Source organism: Contarinia nasturtii, unplaced genomic scaffold (genome assembly GCF_009176525.2).
Source record: "Contarinia nasturtii isolate CC-2019 unplaced genomic scaffold, AAFC_CNas_1.1 Cnas_scaffold_745, whole genome shotgun sequence".
Classification (NCBI taxonomy): Eukaryota; Metazoa; Arthropoda; class Insecta; order Diptera; family Cecidomyiidae; genus Contarinia; species Contarinia nasturtii.
Window position 1 is genome coordinate 840,083 of NW_022198093.1, and position 23,095 is coordinate 863,177.

The following is a 23,095-nucleotide window of genomic DNA, read 5'->3' on the forward strand; positions in this document are numbered from 1 at the left end:
ATTCAATGTTTTGTTTACATTCTTTTAAAAAATTTTTGCTTTTGAATGTTATTGCTGCGCACTTGCATCAATTGTAAGGTGGTGCCCCCTGTGTATATGGAATATTTCAATGAAACGTATATCATATGTTTGACATTTCAAACGATGTATTATACATATATTTGGTACGAGTTTGGTAGCCATACACAACAGACAGAGATCAAAACATCGTCGACACACAACAAACACACACTGCATGAATGAGAAGCGTAATGAACGAACAAATAAAAAAAAGTTAATATACGCACACTCGTACATAACTTGACACTGAAAGAATAACAAAAAAAAATATAAGTCATAGTTTATAGTGCAGTTTTCTTTATTTTAATTTTTTCGTCTATTTCTCTTTAAATATTTATCTATAAGTTGTGTCCAAATGTTGTAATCATATTGAATGAACGAAAAGAAAAAAAATCGTTCGCAAAATAAAACGAAATTTAACGAAACTACGGCATAAATGTGTAAATTATTGAATTGAAGCAATAATTGATGGTTGTTTTGCATTCAAACGAAACGAATTTGTAAATAGTGTACTGGAACGAATTCAATGTATATTCTCTATATTTTCACATAAATATTGAATGCGGATAACGATTGAAAAAAAAAAGAATCGAGAATCCACATTTTTATAATTTGATTTACGCTGTAGCAATTGACGTGCAAACTGTAATTGTGTGGTGTGACGGAAGAGAGAAACTGCTAATGTAAGTGAATCAGTCGTAATTTGCTAGGGACGAAGTACGGAGATACACAGCTCAAGCTCAAATAGCATAAATAATAAAAAAGTAATCGCATTTTTGGGCGTTCAAGTGAAATTTGTCGATATTATTGCATCAATTGAATGAATCACATTGGAATTGTAGGTTCTTCCGAAAAAATTACCTTTTTTTTGCTTCAGTTTATCAAGTTCATTCGCGTTCATATACGTTTTTTGTTGTGTGAAATTTTCATACCTTGTCGTTTTTTCCTATTTTATTCGATTAAACATTCTCACGGAAGATTGTGCGCTGGGCCAACAGAGTCGAGGCAATATATTGATGTGTCTATGTGTGCCAACATTATTCTGTAGTTGAAATCGAAATTACGTACACACATTCGTTTGCATTACGTGATGTGAACATTTTTACAATTGACTGGAAATAATCTTGTCATCGTATCGAGGCGTATTGTGGCTAACAATTACAAAAATAGATGGCATACATCTCACAAAATCGTAAAAGAAGTAAAGACATTTTGTGGTGATAAACGTGAAATGGGTCCATTCAAATCGATTACGAATGGTGACGTATTTACACATATGTGTGTCGGTTATTCATGATGTGTGAAAAAGTGTTTGTAAACAAACGCTATAACGACTCACCATAAAATGACATACAAATAGTGAATAGACAGAGATGAGTTTGTGCAGCGCAGTTTTATACACTCGACTCTGTCGTGATCATAATATGATTAAGTCATGGGATGAACGTCCTAATTGTCTATTTTATAAAAAAAAAATCCAAATAGAACGACATTAACTTCCTTTTTTTGATTTTTGTAGAAACGTGCCGATTACAAAGGAGCAACACAAAAAAACATCGCGAAAAAGAGAAACAACAACATGGATCCACGTCAAATAACGCGTTTGGCAAAATTGCTACGTGATAATGGTGATAAAGTGCTCAGTTCGGAATATAAAATAACATTGACCGGTCAATTGTTGCGCGCACTGAATGATTCATTCACATTGATTACGGATCCAAATGAAACGTGCACACCAAACACATTTCAGGTGCTCAAGCCAAACAATGCCAAATCAGAAGTGTTCCGTGATTTGCAAATCATCTATGATTTTGTGCAAAAAGCTCAAATTTTATGTTTAGTTGCCATACCCACAGAAGAGCCATTCGATGGTGATATTGATATAAAAAAATTTCGAAATTTAAAACGTTTGGAAATACAAAAAATTCCCATCGAACAAATAGTTGGCATCCAACGGTTACGTGCACATTTACAAGAGCTAATCTGTTCGAAAAGTATAAATAGCATACAATCAATTGTTAGCCATTGTGGTGGCGATAATGCAAACGGTTTTTTATGGAATGAATTGAAAATGGCCGATTTTTCATATAATTGCCTAAAAACAATCGACTGTTCACTGGAATTTGTATCGAATTTACAACAGTTGAATCTTAGTCATAATCAAATACACAGTGTTGATGCCATTAAATGGCTACCAAATTTGAAAAAATTAAATTTAAGCTTCAATAATCTGTCACATATACCACAAAGTATCGCGTCCCGTCGACTACAATCGCTCATTTTGATGAATAATTTTATCGAGAATTTAAGCGGTTTACCAAAACTTGAAGCACTCAACGAACTTAATTTGGCGGACAATTGCATTTTGGATCACGCAGCACTCGAACCACTGGGACAATTAATTGCTTTGCAACAACTCACTTTGCACGGCAATCCAATATCGCATCATCCACATTACAGGGAAGAAACGTGCAAATATTTACACAAAAATGTTGCAAGTGTTAAGGTAAATGGTGGTAAAGTGAATTTAATGAATAAATTATGGGATTTATCGCTGTTTTTCGTTTATAGTTTATTTTAGACTCACAACCGTTGAATAAACATGAAAAGAGTTTAGTCGGATACTATCAGAGCTTCAACAATTGGTCGATAAAACATAGAGCAACAAAGCCAAAACGTTCAAGTGGCTTTTCTACGCCGGCAAGTAGACAAAATGATATGACACCAGCTAGTAGCATTGGGTCGTTTCGAAGTTTTCAACTGGAAAATAGCATGGGCAGCACAGGTTTGTACTTCTATATCATTCGAACTGCATTCCAATTGCATTCAAACACACATTCAAAGCCAACAATTCTAATATATTTTTGTTTCTTTGCAGTTGATCTACCAAATGAGTTGAGCACATCACAAATAAGCTCATCAACACAGAAAAAAATAAAAGTAAGACCTGCATTGATTGCTGACGACGATAACGACGATGGTGTCGAAGTTATCGTAAAATCAAAACCACCAAAACAAGACAAACCGATACCGACATCGGCGAATATTGACGAAATGAGATGCCGAGAGCACTTAAAGACAAAACAACAAATCGAAGAATTGCGTAACGAATACGGTGACGAATGGTTACACAGCAAGGGAGCATCAAAGGTGCAAGATGTAATGGGCATTACTCCCAACCAAGCACCAGTAAAACAATCAATCCAAACGACGGAAGAACGATTAGAAAATCTCTTTGGATTCGAAAATACGTCTCCGATAAATCGAGATCGAACATCAACACCAGTTCAAGCACAATTGAATCATGCTGACTTTGCTCACTCACCAATTGAGGTAAATTCATTCAAATATCAAAATCTCTACAAAGAAAATAAACTTTTTTTTTTGTTTCAAACAGCAATTCCAGTCGCCTGTTACATCAACGAGTGATTTCAAGAGTGTTGAAAATAGTGAACAGAAAACCCATAAAAATGCAGACGATACATCATCGATGGAGAAAACAATGTTCAAATCAACAATAAGTTACGATGAAGATTTGAGGAATTTATATCCATCGTCAACGACCAATGAACCTGAATCACCGTCGGATTCGGAAGAAAATGAAACGATTTATCTCGTCATCAACGAGACAAATCAAATTGATCTATTTTTAATTGTATCTGAACAAAGTATTCGCGAAAAAAATTCGCTGACAAGTAAAACAATAAACAAATGGAAAATGACCATGTTGGAGAGTTGTGAACATATCAGCACCGATGTGATACGCATTCGTTTCGATACAATCAAACGAGATAAACGTGAACGCACCTATAAAATGGAAAAAGGCGAAGGAAAAAAATTGGACGATTTTCTACGAAATATTTTATCACAACGACCACTATCCGATCTGATGCTGATATTCCGATGTGCCAACTGTGCTTTGCAATTTTCACAGGAGAAACTACAACGGAAAAATGGTAAATCGACCATTCAACATTTGAATTTGTGAATGAAAACACGTGTTAAATATTTTATGTCGTTGTCATTGCATAGGAAAAGATGTGAAATGTCCAGAGTGCGGAAGTACGTATGTGATTGAGATGAAAGACACTCAATCATCACCAACGTCCAAACGTTCGGAACAGGTTACACTGGATAAATCGAATTCACACAGCAGCATCGGTAAGACCAACATTCAAATACACATTTCATTTTAATTTTGTACACATTTAGCTTAAACAAGACATTACTCCCGGCAAATACATTTTCATAGACATTAATTGACATTAAATTGTTGTGAAAACATAATCTGAATAAATCATAAGGATTTATCGAATTTATGTGCATAAATAAAAATATTTTGGTTACATTGTTAGCCTAGTTGTCATTCGAAATGTATTCAAAGGGAACATATTAGTATATGCATGCGTTTGGTTTATATTTTGTGAACATTTCTGAATCACGGCTCATATTCGAATTAAATAAGATAAACACCACCAATTAAATTTATAATCCAGCGATCAAAACAGCTTATGTGCTTGCAAATTAAGTAATATCCACGGTGCACATGCCAATCATAAGATCATATCAACGGGTCTCACCTATTTAACCACATGCAAAATTGGTATTGGATTAAAAAAAGTAATTTTTCCCATTAACGTATATGATTCAACTTATTTTCACATTCAGTTCATATCGATAAAAGCTAAAAAAAAAAACACAGTAATGATTCAGCAATTTTGAATCATATTCTATTTTGTACTAACTTCGAATCTATGATTCTATGAAATATGAGTACGATCCAAAAAAAGTCTTTTGATTAAATTTCGATGCATACTCATCAACAAAAAAAAATAGCCAAGTCAATTTCTTTTGATAAAATTATTGTTGATTCACAGAAATGATGTGCAATAAATGTGATTCAATAAAAATGACTACACACAAAAAAATTTGCGGTAAAATTTAATGCAAATGCGGTTAATGAGAAGTGTGTGGTTAAATTTAAAGGTAATGCGGTAAAATTTCAGCATTTGTCTGTATTAGAATTCACCGCAATTTACCGCATTCATACAAAAATGACCGCACACGCTTAAGACTGAATGTTTGATTTTGACTCTTATACGTGTGCGGTCATTTTCGTATGAATGCGGTAAATTGCGGCAAATTCTAATACAGAAGTATCCAAATGTCTAAATTTTAACCGCATTTGCATTAAATTTTACCGCAAATTTTTTTGTGTGTAAATGTTCGAAATTGAAAAAAAAAATGAATTCATACCAAAAATTGATATTAATCACAATCCAGAAATAGTAAGAAGACTTCGAATTTAGTTGGACCTTTAATTGCTCACCAAAAACAGTGCACACATCGCATTTCTCACATTAAACGATTACATAATTTTGCACAGAGTTTGACTTAGCACTGATTTTGGACATTGACTGAAAATGTCGCAGGTGAACGCGCATACCACCCCTCTGATTTGGCATGAGATTCAACAAGATTGGAAGTTTAAAAAAGGTTGAACACCTTCAAACTCGTCTCTCTTTGGCGGTCATACAAAATCAATGCACAGAGACTAATTTCAAAAGTGACTATTTGTTGAATAAGTTTTACCAATTGCCTCATTACATTCACCAAATTCATGCGCTAGCGTCATCTGTGGTTTCGAAAAGTTGGTAAATGTAATGAAGCAGTTGATAAAACTTATTCAACAAATAGTCACTTTTGAAAAATATGCCTCAGAGATGTCAAAAATGGTAAATTTAATTCGTTGTTGGTTGATTTTATATTAAATCTACCAAAAGTGAATTAAAAATACCACATTTTTTCATTCTATTGTATTATGATTAAACCCCATTGCGTGAATTTCCAGTCAATGACCAAAAGCAGTGTTGAGTGTCACTCAAAAAAAAATCCAAGCAATTTCTTATTTATAGCTACTAATCATTGAAAATAATAACCGATTTAATAATATCTATAAAATTATATCACATATGCGATTAATTGAAAACACCGCGATCTAAAATGGTTGGGAATCAATCTACTAAACCATTAGGATTGAATGAAAAAAACGATAGCAAAACTGATCAGATTGAAAGTAAGATTTTTTGGTCGTAAATTTTAGTTTTAAATTTATTTACAAGTTAGTTGGCTTTTACCATGCACATTGTTTTTTTTTTTTTGGTTTTAATTGGGCATTTTTTAAAATAGTTTTGACTTAGTAGCAATTTTAGTGTCTTCGAAAGGCATTTTCTATGCATATTTATGTTGGTTGCTTTTGTGCCGGTGTTTTTTATTTTGCAAACTTTCTATGACAAAAATGCAAATATATGGCGTTTTTATGAATTTAGGATAAGTTAGGAATCATACAACAAATGACCAAAATTAATATTGACGATATTTTTTTTATTTGTTCTTCTTCTTTCCCTTTCGCTACGGATCAATTAAATCTCTCTAAATTCCGCCAATCATCGTGTTTCTGTTACGTTCCAAAATAAATACTCTATAACAAAAAAAAAAAAACACTAATAGATTCGGCTAGTTCATTTAATGAGAGTTTATCACAATCGAAATTATCGAATTATTCTCAAAGTTCATTCGATTCGAATCAATCATTGATCGGCAGCACAACTAATTGTGAACACACAAATGACTTAGACATCTATTTATCATCTCGTTTTGGTGCAGCAACCGAAAGTGATGTGGAAATTTTAAGCAATCCAAGCATTAGTAGTATCGAAGTATTGGAACGTTTCAGTCGACAATCGAGCCGAAAACAATCGGAAGATTCACGTTATCTATTACAAACGCAATTATATCTACAACAACATCAACATCAATTTAATAAATCGAACGATGGTTTGGATTGTCATTCACCATCGCTCGATTTGCTTATAAAATCGACAAGTAATAGTGATATTGAAGAAATTTTAGATGAACCAGATCCAAGCGTTGATTCCGTCGATCAGGTTAGAATTACACAAGCGAATGAGACACACAACGCAAACTCCGATCATGAAAAAATCGAAGTCAATGAAACATTGTTGAAGCCAAAAAAACCAATGTTGACATGCATGAATTTGACAGAGAGTAGCTCATCGGGATCGGTAACAGATAGTGTATGTACGGCGTATGAGCATCAAGCGGCCGACAGTAAGGCAACAGAAGAGACGACAATATCAAATATTATGACATCAACTATGACGCCTGTCGAACAGGAGCAAGTTCATATACCCGAAATTGAAAAAAAGGAAACAGATACTAGCAAACTCGAAGAAACGTCAATGATTTCGAATATGTTTGGCGGTAAGAAATTTTTCCTTTTTCTTTTATGCAGAATAAAGGCAAATTGAATTGCATTTTTTTACTTTCTCACACCCAATATAGGTCTATTCAATTCAACAAATATTTTAATGGCACGAACCACAAAAGGATCCAAATTGGAAGCGCCACCGTGTGAAAAATTCAAATTTTCATACAAAGAATTTGATCAAGCCGATCATCGATTGAAACTGTATTTGTATCAACACATCTTCGAAGATGACAATGAACATTTGAAATGGCTTGTGAAAGGATGTTTGTTCAATGACACAGCAAATAATGATCCAGATGCAAAACTTCAACCGGCCATATTTTTAATGTCAACCACAAAGTGGTATGTTTTGAATATTATCGGCAAAGAATCAGACGATGTCACGAAATGGGTGAAACGAGATGCATTTGGTACTATAAATCGAGTCGAACAGATTCGAGTACTTCCGTGGAAGGTCGGCATTACATTCACCATCAAACATTTTGGACATATTCATTTCTTTCTACAAGATATCATGCGAACAGACAGTTTACTTCTATTTTTTGCGAGTAAGTTCTATTGCACGACCGACAAATGACTTGATTTAATACGATTTTTTTTTGTTCTTCCACAGACAATCCTTTGCCTGTATACTGCGATCTTGAATACCAAATCTCCGAGCGCGTATCACAAAAGCTGCTTCAAATCACCAATAACGTACAACTTAAAATGTTTACAATTTTGAATTACTGTAAAATTATTGATCATAATGATGTCAGCACCGTATACGAAACCGCCGCATTCATCTTGACCGATTCGAATTTATATGTGACAACACCAAAGTATGGATGGCTCGTTGAAAAAATGGATCACGCCCGAATTGAAGTGGCCCGAGTACAGTTAATGACGGATTTGGTGGACGTTGAGAACATCGATGAGACAACATTTGCAATTAGCTTTTTGGATGATGTAAACGATATAAAGGAGACGTGGGAATGTAAATTCGAAACCAGCTCTTGTTTACAAAACACATTCGAAACGATGGCCACGTCATGGGAAAAAATTTTCAAAGTGCCTTTAGCGAATTAAAAATCCAACAATATCATTAAAATTATTGTATTCATTCATAAACATTTGTTATCTAAAGAATCCAACTTTGACCTGTATTATTTGTTTGCTATTGCTCGCACAAGCAAAAAAAAAACATTTTCAATGTAAAATTTTCCTTAAAAATTAGATCTGTCATTTTTTCATGAATCATGATTTGTTATCAAGCAAGCTAACGGAAAAATTCAATTATATGTTGACGATAAGGTTTAGTTTCCGTCGGCCCGGTTCCAGAGACTTAACCTACAATATTTAGACCCGATTTAAATTTTCTGAACAAAAAGATTCACATCTTACCGTGTACCTTTAAAAAATGTGTACGAATGATCTAGAAATCTAAGAGAAGTTAAAAAAATAAATCGTATTCGAGTTATTATTTCAGTTGTCGACTTGCAACGAACAACAGCAATGTGATGGCAATTGTTTGTAAAAAGAAGAACTGAAAATAAAAAGAAATCGCCACGCGTTTTGGTTCTTCTTTAAAAGTATTTAATGTCGTTTATAAATGTAAATTGAAGAAGATTGTCTACGTTATAAAAAATCGTTAAATATGTAAATAAACGCATCATCTGATATGTCAGACATTTAAATTGAATTCCGGCATTTTTTGACAATGTGAAATCATTTTTTAATGTTAAAATTTATGGATGAAATAAATAATTGATGAAATAAAGTCAAATTTAAAGGATGTCCCCTTGGTACACACTTTCGTGTTTTTTACTTACGACTTTTATTTGATATACGAATTTTCGAAAGTGATAATTTTTTTTTAAATAAACAGTTGCAATGTGTTATAATATCTTCTATTTATTTTCTCTTTTTCTTCAATTTCTTACCGCATGTTATCATTTGACACAAATAACTTTAATTTTCGATAGCGAATTTTTTTTGTATAAATAGGAAAGCGAAATTGAAGAGGATCAATTTATTTTGAGATTTCATCTCTGAAATATAAACTTCAAAGTTTATCAAAATGTTATATCTTCGAAGACTTTTGGCAATCGCATTAATCGTTTTGTCAATTTCAACGTTGTCAAAATGTAGTGAAGTGTAAGTATTGGAATACGTGGCTACGGCAAAAAATATATTTAAAATAACTTTATTAACTTCAACACATGAATATTTTAGAGGTCCTTCCGGTGCGGGCTCATCAGCTCATGCCGAAGATGTGGATAATTTGACAGAGCAATTCAACAGAATGTATGTTGATACACTTACAATTATAATTATTAATATTTTTTTAGAAAAGTATCTTAATTAAGAAAATATTAAATTTATCCATATTTCAGGAGAAACCGAAGGGAGTAAGTAAAAATGTGTCACCAGGTGGTGGAGCAATACTAAATTCAATTCCATTCTGCTTAATTTCGGTAAAAAAAAAAGTCCAACGTGTAAGTTTTGCACACAAAAACTGTCTATCTATAGTCAAAAGAGCTGTGTGTGCAAAACGAAAACGTTGAATTTTTTTGGAAATTGATCAGAATCGATACTTGGAGAATATATTTATTTGTGTATTTTCACATCAAATTATTTATGAATACCTTAACAACTTAATGCTTATGATTAACAGACAGCAGGAAAGAGATGCAATAGTGTAAGATCTTTTATATTTGAGTATTTCGTGGTATTCTTTAAACATTTAATTTTTTTTAACGATTTATTACTTGAACCAATAAATCTGTAGTCGTGGAACAAATGAACTAGTCTTAGAGATGATGCGCAATTCGGACGGAGAAGATAGAGCAGAACTCATTCGAGCTGTGAAGAAAGATTGGAAGTAGGTATTGTTTTCATTCAAATCTCTGAACAAAAATTATCGAAGCTTTTCATTCACAGACATATTACACCCCGCTCATTTAGAGATCAAATCCAGGCTGCGGTGGGCTTAGATAGTAAAGGAAATGTGAAGAAGAAGAAGAAGTAATCTGATGAAGCAGACCAAGTATACTCCCCGTATAAATCCAATAATCCAATAATACAACCTGATGTATTTGGAAATTATCAATTTGTCATTTTAATTTGAAAAATGTTACAATTCTGCAAAATGAAATAAATAACTATCTTACATGCGTAAGATGAAATACTAACAAGATGAAAAGAATGTTTTCAAATGACGCAAATTAGATCTGTTTTGTACGTTTAAGCGAGTGTAAACTAATTGCTTTTTAAAAAATATATGATATACATATTTCCAAATTATTAAAATTCATGTGTGGAGATGTTTTGAATCTTTAATTTGGGAAATTACTCTCACAAAATTATTATTCAAACATTGAACTTTATTCAAACATTGTCGTGGATTATATACAAAATTTGTGCTAGAAAACTTATTCTAATTGTTTTATTCATGACTATAGAAGATAGTCACGGTTACTTTAAATGCACCATATCGTGACTATAGAGGATAGTCATGACTATATTTTATATCTCTTGGTTTTCGTGACTACTGAAGGTATTCACGATTATAGATTGTTGATTCAATTTTCAAATGAAGACCAATTACAGAATAAATAATAAAATGTTTAGTCTTTCTTATTTCCGAAAAAGTATATTCTCAATCGTGTTCATTCGAAAGAATTGGTGCACAAAGTAAAGTCACTTAAAAGTCAGCATTACCATTGAAAAAAGTAAATTCAAAATTAATAATGGATAAAAGGAGATGTGGGAAAAGTCGTAGTTGAAGCTGCAAAGAAAAGTTTTGCAAAAACAGCAAAAGAAGTTGTGAAGAAAGGAATAGAGAACATTCTCTTCGTTTTTCTCACCGAGGTACCATACGACGCGATTGAGATGAATAATTCACTAATTTCTATAATTTTGAAAAAAAAAAATGGAAAGGCTTTCATTGATATTATTGTTGTTTGAAAAATACGTATGAAAACCCAATCTGAGAATGAGCGTAAATAAAATAAGTTTAGTTATTTTATTTTTATTCTCACTTTTTTTAAAGAAGCCTAAAATGATAAAAAAAAAAATAAAATTCTCGTATAGTTGGCGCCACATTTTATGTAATAAGCGTATACTTTCCACTTATTCCGTTGCAATGAAAAACAAGTTTGCATAGAATGCAGCGCCAACTATATGTGATTTTTATTTTTTATCGTTTTAGGCAATAATTCTATGGTTTTCTTATGCCTTCTTTATTTTTACCCTAAATTTTTCTCCGTGTGTGTTTTGCGTTTATCTTATACGTTTGTTTTATCTTCTGATTATTCCATTTATAAATCTAAGCCATCTAACACATGTGTGAATATTCATCACACATAGCGTTAGATGAGTCTACACTCATACAAGATGCGTATTACTTACGGCGACGCAACGCAAGCGTGTACTTATATTGAACCAATTATTTTTAAACAGTTGATATGCTGTTATGAGTTAGTCTGATTTCATTCTCCGACACTTAAACAGCCAATAAATGTTATAAAATAAGGACAAGTTTTTTTTTCTTCTCGAGAACTGTACTGAAATATTGAATTGTGAATTGATTTCCTGATCACGAGCAAATTATGAAAACGAGAAACACTTTCTGGTTAATATGCAGCGGAGTTCTATTTCATATGGTCGACTCGGCGCTAATGCACAATCAAAATGTGATGAAACGTTGTCGATGCCTAACAAACGAATTCAATGATAATAACATTGTTGGCGCACAAACGGTATGTAATTCGAAGACAAATCTTCGTGATTTTTTCCGAGACCGAGAAGATTTGCTTAAATATGAAGCAGAAACAAGTTTTGCGGCTGAGATTAAACTCACCGACAACGAACAGCTTGCGAACAAAATTATTATGAAAGCCAAAGAGGATGAATTTCAAGCGGGTTTATTCCAGCCACACCAATTCAATCCATCACGTCATATTTTCGAAGTTTTGGATGCCATCAAACAATCGAAACTGTTTCAAATCATACAAAAAATGCCAAAGGGTGGCATTTTACATACGCACGATACAGCTTTCTGCTCCATAAGCTGTGTGATTTCATTAACTTATTGGTCGAATTTGTGGCAACGGACGTCAATCAACAACAGCAATGACATTTTGGAATTTGTATTTTCGCGTGATAAACCCAAGAAAAAACCAGACGATAACGATTCGTCATGGCGTCTCGTCAAAGATGCCCGATCTGAAATTGGTGCCAAGAAATATGATGAAAATTTACGTAAACTATTCACTCTATCCGACAAAAATGTTAATCCACGTATACAATTCAAGGACGCTAATGACGCATGGAATCATTTAACTGGTCTATTTACTAAATTAGAGCCCATTCTTACATATGCACCAGTTTTGAAAGCCTATTACAAGCATGCACTCACAGAAATGCAGGCGGACGGTGTTCAATATATGGAATTCAGAGGTCTCTTGACCAAGGTAATTATTTGGTTTAATTTCTTAATATTTCAATTTCGTAAAAAAAAATCAAATGATTTTCGTCCACAAACTTCCACGCAATTAACGTAATTGTTTGTTTGTTCCTAATTTGTCTACATCTTTTGTCGAATATCTTACTAATTAGATTTGATTCTTTGTTTTTCTAATTTTCCATTTATTTCATATGGAAAGCTCTACGATTTGGATGGTAATAAATACAATGAAGAGGATATAATGGAAATGTATGTTGAAGCATTGGATGAATTCAAGCGTGATAATCCATCGTTTATTGGCTCGAAATTCATATATTCACCACTCAAGAAAAAGTATAATGAGACGATAGCCAAATCTTTTGACATCGTTCGTCGACTGCATGCGAAATTTCCACAATTCTTGGCCGGTTTCGATTTGGTATAATAATTTATTCAAAAAAATTTCATCATTTTGTATGATTATTTAAATAAAAAAAAACACAAAAACAGGTTGGACAGGAAGACAAGGCTCCTGCTTTAGTTTCATTTGCCGAAAAGATTTTACAGTTGCCTGACGACATAAAACTCTTTTTCCATGCCGGTGAAACAGCGTGGTTTGGCAGTGTTGATGAAAATTTGGTTATTAATTGCAGTTCCATTTTTTTTGTTTTTATTTGTGCTCAATTTTTTTCTCTCTATTTTTCTTCGCTTTTCATTTCCCACTGTAGATTGATGCAGTTTTACTGGGAAGTCGTCGAATTGGTCATGGTTATGCATTGGCTAAACATCCAAAAGTAATTGATCTTGTCAAAAGCAATGATATTGCGGTTGAAGTGAATCCAATCTCAAATCAAGTACTCAAACTTATTGAAGATTTTCGTAATCATCCAGCGTCAGTGCTTATGGCATTAAATGTGCCCATTGTTGTTTCATCTGATGATCCATCTTTTTCGGAGGTGTTACCGTTGTCTCACGACTTTTACATTGCGTTTTTGGGAATTGCATCGCGTCACAGTGACTTGCGAACTCTTAAGAAATTCGCAATCAATTCTATTCAGTACAGTTCACTAAACGATAGTGAAAAAACAGTAGCATTCGCCAAGTGGCAAGTCAAATGGGACACATTTATTGAAGACGTTGTACAAAATCAACAAAAATTTAAATAAAAATAATTTTGAAATGTAATATGTCATTCCACACAAATTATGAAATAATAAGTATCTATTTTTTATCGGAAAAAGAAAATATTCAAATAAAGACTACTATTACTTCTACAATTTTTACAGTGACTATATTAATATTATAAAGATATCTTTTTTATAGAGATTGTAGCAATGGAAGTGTTGCTGTACGCAGTAAACTCACTGAAACAATCACTTCTATTGTTTATAATATGCATTCCCTTGTGATTTCGACAACCTTTTTTAGGTCCTCAATTTCAATTTTCGAATTTTTCCTTCAACTCTGACCATCATGTTTTCATTCGTATAGAAAGTTTATGTAACATGTTATATTATCGCCTTCATTTAGCTCTGTAAATGAGCAATTTTTCATTTTTACAATCAACATTTTTTGCACGCGCATGAAATGATTAAAAATAATTATATTTTTGACAATTCTCTTTCAAATTCGCAATGTGGATCATATGATAACAAACTCAGCAAGCGTGGTATGATGCGTTTCCATCTTATCTGAATGAAGGAGGTTGTATATATTGTAAATAATATTCTTGAACAAGTGTGTTAACATAAGCAAACTTGCAAAAGAAAGAAATAATACTTTTTAATGTGTGTTCGATAATAAAAATTTATAATACCTTCAGTTTGACGTATTTGGCAAAAAACCTTATCATGTTACTACACATGTTCAAAAACATGATTTAGAATTCATAAAACAGCCGCTTTTGCTTACACAAAATCTATAAATAACAACAACAATGATGAAATTATTAGTAAAACAACATCGTGCACAACGATCTCCGTCATTCAGATAAGATGAGTACGTATTATATAAGTGCCGAGTCCACAATTTTTTTAATTCGAGATTGTTATCATAAATGAGATCTATTTACATTCTATGTAGAATGTAGATCTACAGTGTGTCCACTTATATGTTTAAACAACAAAACTTTCTTCAAAAATCGAATATTTAAATACTCGCTTTTTCAACAGGTGGCGCTTTACGTTGTTTCGTTGAATCATTCGTAAAAACAAAATTTCTCAATGGTTACTATATTTATCACTTGTGGAATTACTATGACGCAAATGTACTATGAGTTTCTGAAGTAATGAGATTCTATAAAAAATCATTTTAGGCCGTCGAACCGCTCGGGTGTTATGGCCGAGTCAACATTTTGCTTATTTTTCACGACTTCCCATCGGAAAAGCGAGAAATATCGATTTAATGTTTTCAAAATCATCCAATATTCATCATTTGTAAAATTACTACAAAATTTCATGGTAAATTTTCAAAAACATGTATATCAAATCTATTAAATATATCGAGAAGAGAGTATGTTATTCAGCGCTTATCGCTGAGTAATGTCTGAATAAAAACATACTCTCCTCTCGATATTTTCAATAGAAATTACGCATAGAATGTCACGATTTTGAGTGACTTTAGCTCTTTTACCTACATTTACGACACATTATGTGTGCTGAAAAGTAATAAAGATTTTATGATCGATAAGAAATATTCGCTTTAAAATAAAACAAATACAATTTCTAACCTAGATTCATAAGGAAATTTATTTGTTAACATAGAAACAAATTGTCTCTGACTGGTGAATTAAGAGTAAATTTTTCTGGAAAATAATGATTCTAAAAATGATTCAGACTGTTGGTACACGTGTACCTGATTATGTACTTTGTAACCAATTTATCTTTAATTATGAAATTTTTAAAAACATTCTAAGTTTTTAGTAAACTGTCCTTGCTTTGAGTTGTTGAATCACAATTTAAAAAAAGTCAAGTGCAAATAACAGTAAAATGCTTGATAGTAAAATACGCTTCCTTATAGCAGGCATTCATTTAAAAAACAGCATGATTTTAGATTTAAAAAAAGTTCAAAAAATATATAAAAGCCATGCACTTAGTAGAAAATGAGTTTGTTTGTAGCAATAATAAAGTTCGACCAAAATGAAGAATCTGCTTTTAATCATTGGAGTCAGTTTGGTATTGTCATATTCGGTGTACTCTTATAGAAGGTGAAAAAGTGTGCGGATCTGATGGTGTTACGTACGGCAGCGAATGTTTGCTATTTTGTAAAAATTTAGAAACTGAATCCTGTTTTTCATTTGTACACAATGGAAGTTGCAGTTCAGACGCGTGCGTTTGCAATGATACCTGTAATTATGTATGTGGTTCAAATCGTAAAAGATCGCAATTTAACAAAATTATTTGATGAGATATGCGAATGCATGCACAGAAACAAATATTCGAGTACGCTTACTCGCAGCTGTGGTGTAAGCAGAGAGTCTACCCCTCAAAATGAGTTACGCACTGTATTTTACTCTATTTTTGGTGTTCATTTCATCCAAGTGAACGCATCATAGTGAAAGAAGAAATACATGTGTAGTCATAGCCGCATGCGTAAACGTCTTATTCACTGTTACAAATAAGATATTTATGGTGTGTGTATGATGAATAAGAAGTGAATATCGTGTTTAAATATGTCCTTCATACATAAATGCCCCTAGATTCGAAATTCGAATGTAACAAAAAGTCTTAAATATTTTCTATTCTTTTCATGTAAAGTTAAGGCATTGAGAGTTTTAGAAGATGAATACATTCATATGCATAACACTATGTCAATACAGCTGGTATCGTATTTTGAATAGTCTTACACGTGTGCTTTCATTTTTAAAATTGGAATATAGAAAATAAGAAAAATTTGCAAATGTCAATACGTGGTTTTGTTCGTTTCGATAACGGAAAACTCAATATAAATGGAGAAACGAAAACTATGGCGATCAGTTCATTTTTAAATTTCATCTTTGAAATAAAAACTTCAAAGTTGATCAAAATGTTATATTTTCGAAGACTTTTGGCAATCGCATTAATCGTTTTGGCAATTTCAACATTCTCAGAATGTAGTGGAAATGAAGAGTAAGTTTTGGATATAAAAGATGTGACCTAGCACTACAACGCTGCATGGTTCAATCAAGTAAAAAAAACTTTATTAAATTCTGAATCTGAATGTTTCAGCACAAGTATCTCCGGTTCCAGTTCATCTAACACCAATGAAGTTAATGATTCGGCGCCGCAATGGTAAGTTGACACATATCATTTATACACATATCGAAAAATAATCTTAATTATTCAAATGATCCATATTTAAGGAATACACGGGAATAGTAAGTATTTTGAACTATTCAGTTTCTATTTCAGTTTTTATGGTATCTGAATGGTATTTTTGTGTATCTAGCTAGATATTCATAGGAGCTATAGCGATATTGAATTGATTTAAAATATTGATCATTTCAAACAATGACACCATTGTTACGTCCAGCATACACAGTGTCCCAGCGAAGAGATGCGTTAAATAGCAGCTATTTTTATATCGCAATAGCAATAGCTCCTATAAATAACTAGCTAGATTTAATGTATGAGACTTTCTCAATTAATGAGTAATTTTTTGAAAATAAAAATAATGAACTTTCATATTTTTAATTTAAAATTTCCAACAACTTTTGCTTTACAGTCTGCGCTCAGTAGATGGTCTTGTGTAAGATATTTTATTTCAAGTATTCATTACATTTTTTTTATAATCATGTTCAATAACTCTATAGTCGCGAAAATCAGAAGAATCTTATAGATGCATATGCTAAATCAACCGGAGAAGAAAGGAAGGATTACATTAAAGAAGTGCAGAGTGAATGGAAGTAAGTTCTGTTTTTAAACAAATATCTGAACTGAAATGAACTAAATTCCATCATATACAGATTATATGCTAAAGGTTTTAAGCAGTGTGTCCATAATATATAGAAATAGCACTAAATAGTGTCGATATCTATACTATATCGGTCCACTATATATGGAAGATATTGCCGCACGGCACCGTATCGCACGATCGAAGTGAGTGTAGACGGGAAAAATCACAAGTTGCCGTACGGCAGTAGAAAGAACTGTGTGTATGCGTCAATATTTTTGCCGTTCGCACTCACTTCGATTGTGAGTTACGGTGTCTTGCGGAAATATCTTCCATATATAGTGCACCGATATAGTATAGATATCGACACTATTTAGTGCTATTTCTATATGTTATGGACACACTGGTTTTAAGAATCAAATCCGGGCTGCTCTGGACTTAGATAGAGATGGAAAACCCTTGAAGAATAAGAAGAAGTAAAACTGACATTTTTCGAAATTGTTAAATTGTCATTGTAATTTGAAAAATATTTAAATTCTGCCGAAATAAATAAATAGGGGGATTTTATATTCGTAAGGAGGTGTAATTTTATTTGGATTGAAAAACAAGCACAAAATAGGTTTTTTACTCCGCAAAAAAATGAGAAATATTTTCAAATTCGTTTTCCAAGGAGAGCTTCAATAGTACTCTGTGGTTGCGTTCAAAGTAAAACAAATGTTTGATCCAAAATCAACAACAATTTATTTTCACAGCATCGATAATTCCAAGCAAAAAGCAATATTTTTGCAGTGAATGTATTTCGTAAAAAATATTATAATAAAATATGTATTCAGGGGTTGACATTAGATGTATACAATCAATAGAACGAAAAAGTACAATATTGGAACTGTTGATATTTTTTCACTTGAATTAACGTCCTCTTTATTGCAGTTGTTTTCTGTGCACAGTTTGCACGTTTCATTATCGCTTTGACACCTTTGGTAATATTCTGCACTCAAATCGGCGATACATCCTCGATTAATTTTGCCATCTAATATAAATAATAACGTACTTTTATTATATATTCTTATTTCATTGCATTTATAATGTTAACCCCTTTTATCAGTATAACATCCCCGTTTGCTGAATGGATATGATGAATGTTCACATTTTACGGTGTAATCATCTAATTTAGAAATGATAGCGCAGTCACCATTCATAACGCTCGAACAATGAATGCAAAAACTCCATCGGGCATTTTCATTATTACAGCCTGGTTCCGAACACTTTTTACAACCTACTTCGTCCTTGCACCAATCAACCTCTGAATTAGAATCAAGTGTACAACCACGTGTTACGTGATATACATTTTGTGTATCTGAAACAATCGAAATTTCGTATTATTATTCATTGGGTCAACGAATACTATGGTTTTCATATTTTTTGCGGGGAAATGAGCTTAATATTTTCAATACGAAATATGAGCTGACACATACTTCCATAGCAGGGGTCCGATTACAGCCACAGCAATGAAACGACAACAACAATAACACATATTTTTACTGTCAAAATTTTGATGTCAAATGGTGTCGACATTGGTGACGGTATTTTGAAACAGACTGTGTAATCCATATTCATCGTATATGATCCTATGTAAAGTTCTATACTTGATCTAGTTCACATTGACGGTTCAAATCGTTTATGTCCACTAGCGTGGACATGGACTGTGTGTTTCTTCTGTTACATGTACGTTGTAATGGACAAGTATAGTAACGTGGCGTCGTTCAAATAGATTCAAAAATCCGTCCACTCGTGTCGACACCATCTAGCACGGTAGTAGGGATTTCATTGCTGTGATTACAGCCCTCCTTGACGAAGTGTTACCCCTTGAAAATTTTCAAAGAATTCTTTTAATTCGCTAGGGATTTTGGCCAAAAAAGTGAAGACCTTTTTTTTTGCTTAACAACTTTAGAAATGTAAGAAAATCTTTGAAATTGTTAGGGTTTTTCGCGAGAAATTCTTCCGATTTGCTAGGGATTTTCGCCAAAAAAGTGAAGAGCAAAAAAACGAAACAAGTACACCTTTCGCAAAACACACTTCACTTTTTTGCTTACCCCTCACGATTTTTTTTTTCAATTAGCCCCCCTCCTTGAATTTTTCCCTTGAGGACGTATGAGCTGACATTTAAGTTTGCGGTGTTTTGAACCTGCATGAAAGCTCAGTTCAACATTTCAATTGGTTCAAATGCAATTTATATTAGTGTCAATGGTTAAAAAATGCAAAGAGAAATGAAAAAATATACCATTGACAAAACGAGTGAAACAAGTTTCCTTATCGCCAAACACAACTTGATTTTCACATGCGATTGCTTTCGATGAATCCTGTCCAAAAGCGCATTCCTTTGTTTCCGTTTCTGTGCAGCTCATGCACGATAAGTTCGGTTTTCTCAATCTCGGTTGATTATTGCAGCTATCACTACGACACTTGACGCACGTCCCATTTTCGTGTTTGTCAGCACGATCGCAAAGCAACCGCGTCTCTGATTGATCACTCAAACACCCTCGGAATATTTTCTTCTCTGAAATGGATAATTTCTAGTATTTCAAAAAATGAAATTAATTCAATTTTTGTATGTACCTTGATTAACATACGTAAAACATTGATCATACTGCGAAAGCATTGTGCATCGTTGTGGTTTCAATTTACTTCCTTCGGTTAAATCACATTCCTTTTTGCCATTGCATTGATAACACTTCAAAATGCCTTTTGGATATATTTTGACATTACATTTCTCATCGTCGCACAGAATCAAATTATCGGAAAATTCTCGTTTGAAGCTTTTTTGTTGATTGGTACATCGTCGATGTGTGTAGCCATTTCTATCAATGCCAGTTAAACATTCGCTATAGTATGTTCGGCATGTCTTCGTATCAGTCAACGAAGCATCTCTTGAACATTGTAGATCTGTCTTACTATTGCAATTGTAACACTCATGGAATTTTACTTTGGCATTACAGTTATTACCAACGCAACTTTTACAGTCATTTGAATTTCCAACGCATATTGTTTTCATGTTTGATGACAAATCCGTGATACAACCTCTTTGGACGCGATCTTCAGCCTGAAAGTAGGTATTAGAATAAAAATAATCTACGAATAAATGGAGCGAATATTATACATACAATGTTTAAATAGCATCCTTCACTTTCTGTCGAACGGCCCTGTTTGCAAACGTTCCCTTGGAGTGCTTCAGGTTTCGTTCGACAGCGGTCATCATCGTTTGAATTGCATTCAATACATGTTTCGTATTGGATATTTGATTCACTTTCCGATGTGTAGTTTCTTTCATTTTTGGTGGCAATTGTATTGCTATTGATTATTGGCATTCGATTGCAATTATTGTGATTGCAAAGCAGACACTTGTTAACGAATTCATTGTTGCATTCATTGAAAATATCATCTGATGCTTCATACAAACAACCCCGTTGGACAATTCCATCGCTTTTATAAATGTAACAGGCATTTTTATAACCAAAAGTCGTTGCAGCACATTCAGCAGCTTCAATATTTTCGTCAATCAAATTACAGTCAGAACTTGCATCTGGATTACATTTGACGCATGATATTGCCGTCTCGAATTTCAAAAGATTTGAATTGCATGCTCGTCCTGAGCATGTATGACACTGCGCGAAATTCATTGAACAAAAGTCTTTGCCAACTTTGTCCTCATCTGACATACAACCACGATATGCCATACTACCATCTAAATGTTGGAAATAGATTTGATGTTTGAGAATTCGATTTAAAAAAAAAAACAATTCTCTGTTTCCATATACCGTGGGAGATTATGCTATAGCATTGATCATTTGGATGATAGTTCACACACGGATATCTCATTTCAATCGAATTTGATTGATTTGCACAACTACCTCCTTCGCAATGTAAACAACTTAAGCGATCGGCGGGAAAATTCTGTGCATTGCAATTATTTGACTTACAAATGGCAAAAAAATCGGTGTTCAGAGAGATCTTTCCCGTTGATCGTGTACATCCTCGGATAGTGATTCCATCTAAAAACTTTTACATGATTAGAATATTCGGGGAAAATCGTAATGGTGACAGTTGGTGGCTGATCGATTTAAATCAAATAATAATCAAACAAACTTATCAAAAATATCAAACTGATAAGTAAAATTATCATGATTTCATTCAAAATAACCACACAATGGAAATAGATAGATAGATCTACAGATATATAGATTCGCAAATGTTTGAAATGTCATGACTGCAATATTTTTTGCTTTTTACTTTCAATTGATTTCAAGCAATGACACCATTGTTATGTTTGGCATACACATCGTCTGAGTGAAGAGATGCAATATATCACCATTTTTTCGAGAATCTATACGTCCATTATATCAAAACAATTTAAACTAAATAATTACGTTCGATTTTCGTAAAACATGACGCAGAATTACTAGGACAAAGCTCTGTTGGTAGATCCTCAATCGAACGGAGTGTCGCACAATCTTCTAATTTATCCGATGAACACACATGACAATAAAGCCCATACGCTGAAAATTATTGTTTGAAGAGCCTGGTTATTCGGCAAATTATGAACTTGCCCAACAAATTAAAAAGAACTGACTGACTTTTATTTGGGAACCATTTAAAATATTACTTCACACTTACTTGATGCAATCAATGACAACGAAAACGAAATCAATACCAAACAATAGAAACCTTTGAATATTTTCACGTCCATTTGGCTTATCCACATGAATCAGTTTAAAAAATTCTTTTTTTCCTCTATTTACTGAAAATCGTCGCCTTTCAATAAAAATAATAAAAAGCAACTAAACACGTAAAGTACATCAACCGTATTAAAATGACAATCAATAATCGATTAACGTCTGAATGTTTATTGAAATACGACAGTTAAGTTATCAATTAAATTCCAAAATATGTTATCAATTCAGATAATGCTTAATCAGTGAATTGGCATTTCGATTATAGCAATATTTAATCGTCAAACTTTTTTACTTTTCCCATTTATCATGGAAAAATGATGCAAACCACTCTATGCACCTTAGGGGCCAGAGAGAGAGAGAGAGATAATATTTTGTTATCAAATGAATTATAACTTTCGAATTGAAGAATTATCACATTCTGATTTAAGTATTTTATGAATCATAAAATGTATAACTACATAAATAAAGTCATTCATTTTTCAATAAGTTTGGCGGCTTAAATTGCATTGCATTTACCAATTGCAGTAGTGAAAAGAATACCAGGAAAGAAGCAATTGAAACTTTCAAGAGCTTTGAGATAATATTTGACGTGTATCACACTTGATGTTTTTGATTATCAAAATGTTTGTGTTTTTGTTTCCTTTTTAATCTATCGTTTTATTTAGAAATTCAATCATCTTGACTTCAGAGGAAAATAAAAAAAAAATGGTTTGTATA

At 32.8% G+C, this 23,095-nt stretch overlaps 5 protein-coding genes across 10 annotated transcripts; 4 read left to right on the forward strand and 1 right to left on the reverse strand.

The window, feature by feature from the left end:
* The first annotated feature begins 41 nt into the window (after positions 1 to 41).
* LOC116341558 (serine/threonine-protein kinase 11-interacting protein) lies at positions 42 to 9,142 on the forward strand. 5 transcript variants are annotated; one of them, XM_031768702.1, is made up of 10 exons: positions 42 to 743; positions 1,580 to 2,566; positions 2,632 to 2,845; positions 2,939 to 3,393; positions 3,458 to 4,016; positions 4,093 to 4,221; positions 6,095 to 6,136; positions 6,571 to 7,344; positions 7,426 to 7,899; positions 7,965 to 9,142. In XM_031768702.1, exons 2-10 carry the CDS (start codon positions 1,640 to 1,642, stop codon positions 8,417 to 8,419), a joined length of 4,029 nt encoding a protein of 1,342 aa, XP_031624562.1. In that variant the 5' UTR covers positions 42 to 743; positions 1,580 to 1,639; the 3' UTR covers positions 8,420 to 9,142. The 5 variants fall into 5 exon arrangements, with proteins under 5 accessions (XP_031624562.1, XP_031624559.1, XP_031624561.1 ...); XM_031768699.1 differs by lacking the exon at positions 42 to 743 and adding an exon at positions 762 to 898; XM_031768701.1 differs by lacking the exons at positions 42 to 743; positions 6,095 to 6,136 and adding an exon at positions 762 to 898.
* Positions 9,143 to 9,351: 209 nt separating this feature from the next.
* LOC116341656 lies at positions 9,352 to 10,535 on the forward strand. The gene is made up of 6 exons (XM_031768853.1): positions 9,352 to 9,487; positions 9,566 to 9,637; positions 9,727 to 9,741; positions 10,008 to 10,031; positions 10,122 to 10,214; positions 10,274 to 10,535. Exons 1-6 carry the CDS (start codon positions 9,411 to 9,413, stop codon positions 10,359 to 10,361), a joined length of 369 nt encoding a protein of 122 aa, XP_031624713.1. The 5' UTR covers positions 9,352 to 9,410; the 3' UTR covers positions 10,362 to 10,535.
* A 490-nt stretch (positions 10,536 to 11,025) lies between these two features.
* On the forward strand, positions 11,026 to 14,056 carry LOC116341580 (adenosine deaminase 2-like). 2 transcript variants are annotated; one of them, XM_031768729.1, is made up of 5 exons: positions 11,026 to 11,203; positions 11,846 to 12,807; positions 13,000 to 13,218; positions 13,290 to 13,418; positions 13,508 to 14,056. In XM_031768729.1, the coding sequence occupies exons 2-5, from the start codon at positions 11,944 to 11,946 to the stop codon at positions 13,943 to 13,945; spliced, it is 1,650 nt and encodes a 549-aa protein (XP_031624589.1). In that variant the 5' UTR covers positions 11,026 to 11,203; positions 11,846 to 11,943; the 3' UTR covers positions 13,946 to 14,056. The 2 variants fall into 2 exon arrangements, with proteins under 2 accessions (XP_031624589.1, XP_031624588.1); XM_031768728.1 differs by lacking the exon at positions 11,026 to 11,203 and having other exon boundaries at positions 11,727 to 12,807.
* A 2,675-nt stretch (positions 14,057 to 16,731) lies between these two features.
* On the forward strand, positions 16,732 to 18,224 carry LOC116341728. Its single transcript, XM_031768971.1, has 7 exons — positions 16,732 to 16,885; positions 16,985 to 17,047; positions 17,119 to 17,133; positions 17,481 to 17,504; positions 17,569 to 17,661; positions 17,722 to 17,735; positions 18,055 to 18,224. The coding sequence occupies exons 1-7, from the start codon at positions 16,743 to 16,745 to the stop codon at positions 18,126 to 18,128; spliced, it is 426 nt and encodes a 141-aa protein (XP_031624831.1). The 5' UTR covers positions 16,732 to 16,742; the 3' UTR covers positions 18,129 to 18,224.
* A 141-nt stretch (positions 18,225 to 18,365) lies between these two features.
* LOC116341726 lies at positions 18,366 to 22,495 on the reverse strand. Its single transcript, XM_031768967.1, has 8 exons — positions 22,320 to 22,495; positions 22,073 to 22,201; positions 21,464 to 21,697; positions 20,810 to 21,390; positions 20,265 to 20,748; positions 19,930 to 20,205; positions 18,742 to 19,005; positions 18,366 to 18,678 (listed from the first exon to the last, which is right to left on the reverse strand). The coding sequence occupies exons 1-8, from the start codon at positions 22,405 to 22,407 to the stop codon at positions 18,491 to 18,493; spliced, it is 2,244 nt and encodes a 747-aa protein (XP_031624827.1). The 5' UTR covers positions 22,408 to 22,495; the 3' UTR covers positions 18,366 to 18,490.
* Positions 22,496 to 23,095: the final 600 nt, after the last annotated feature.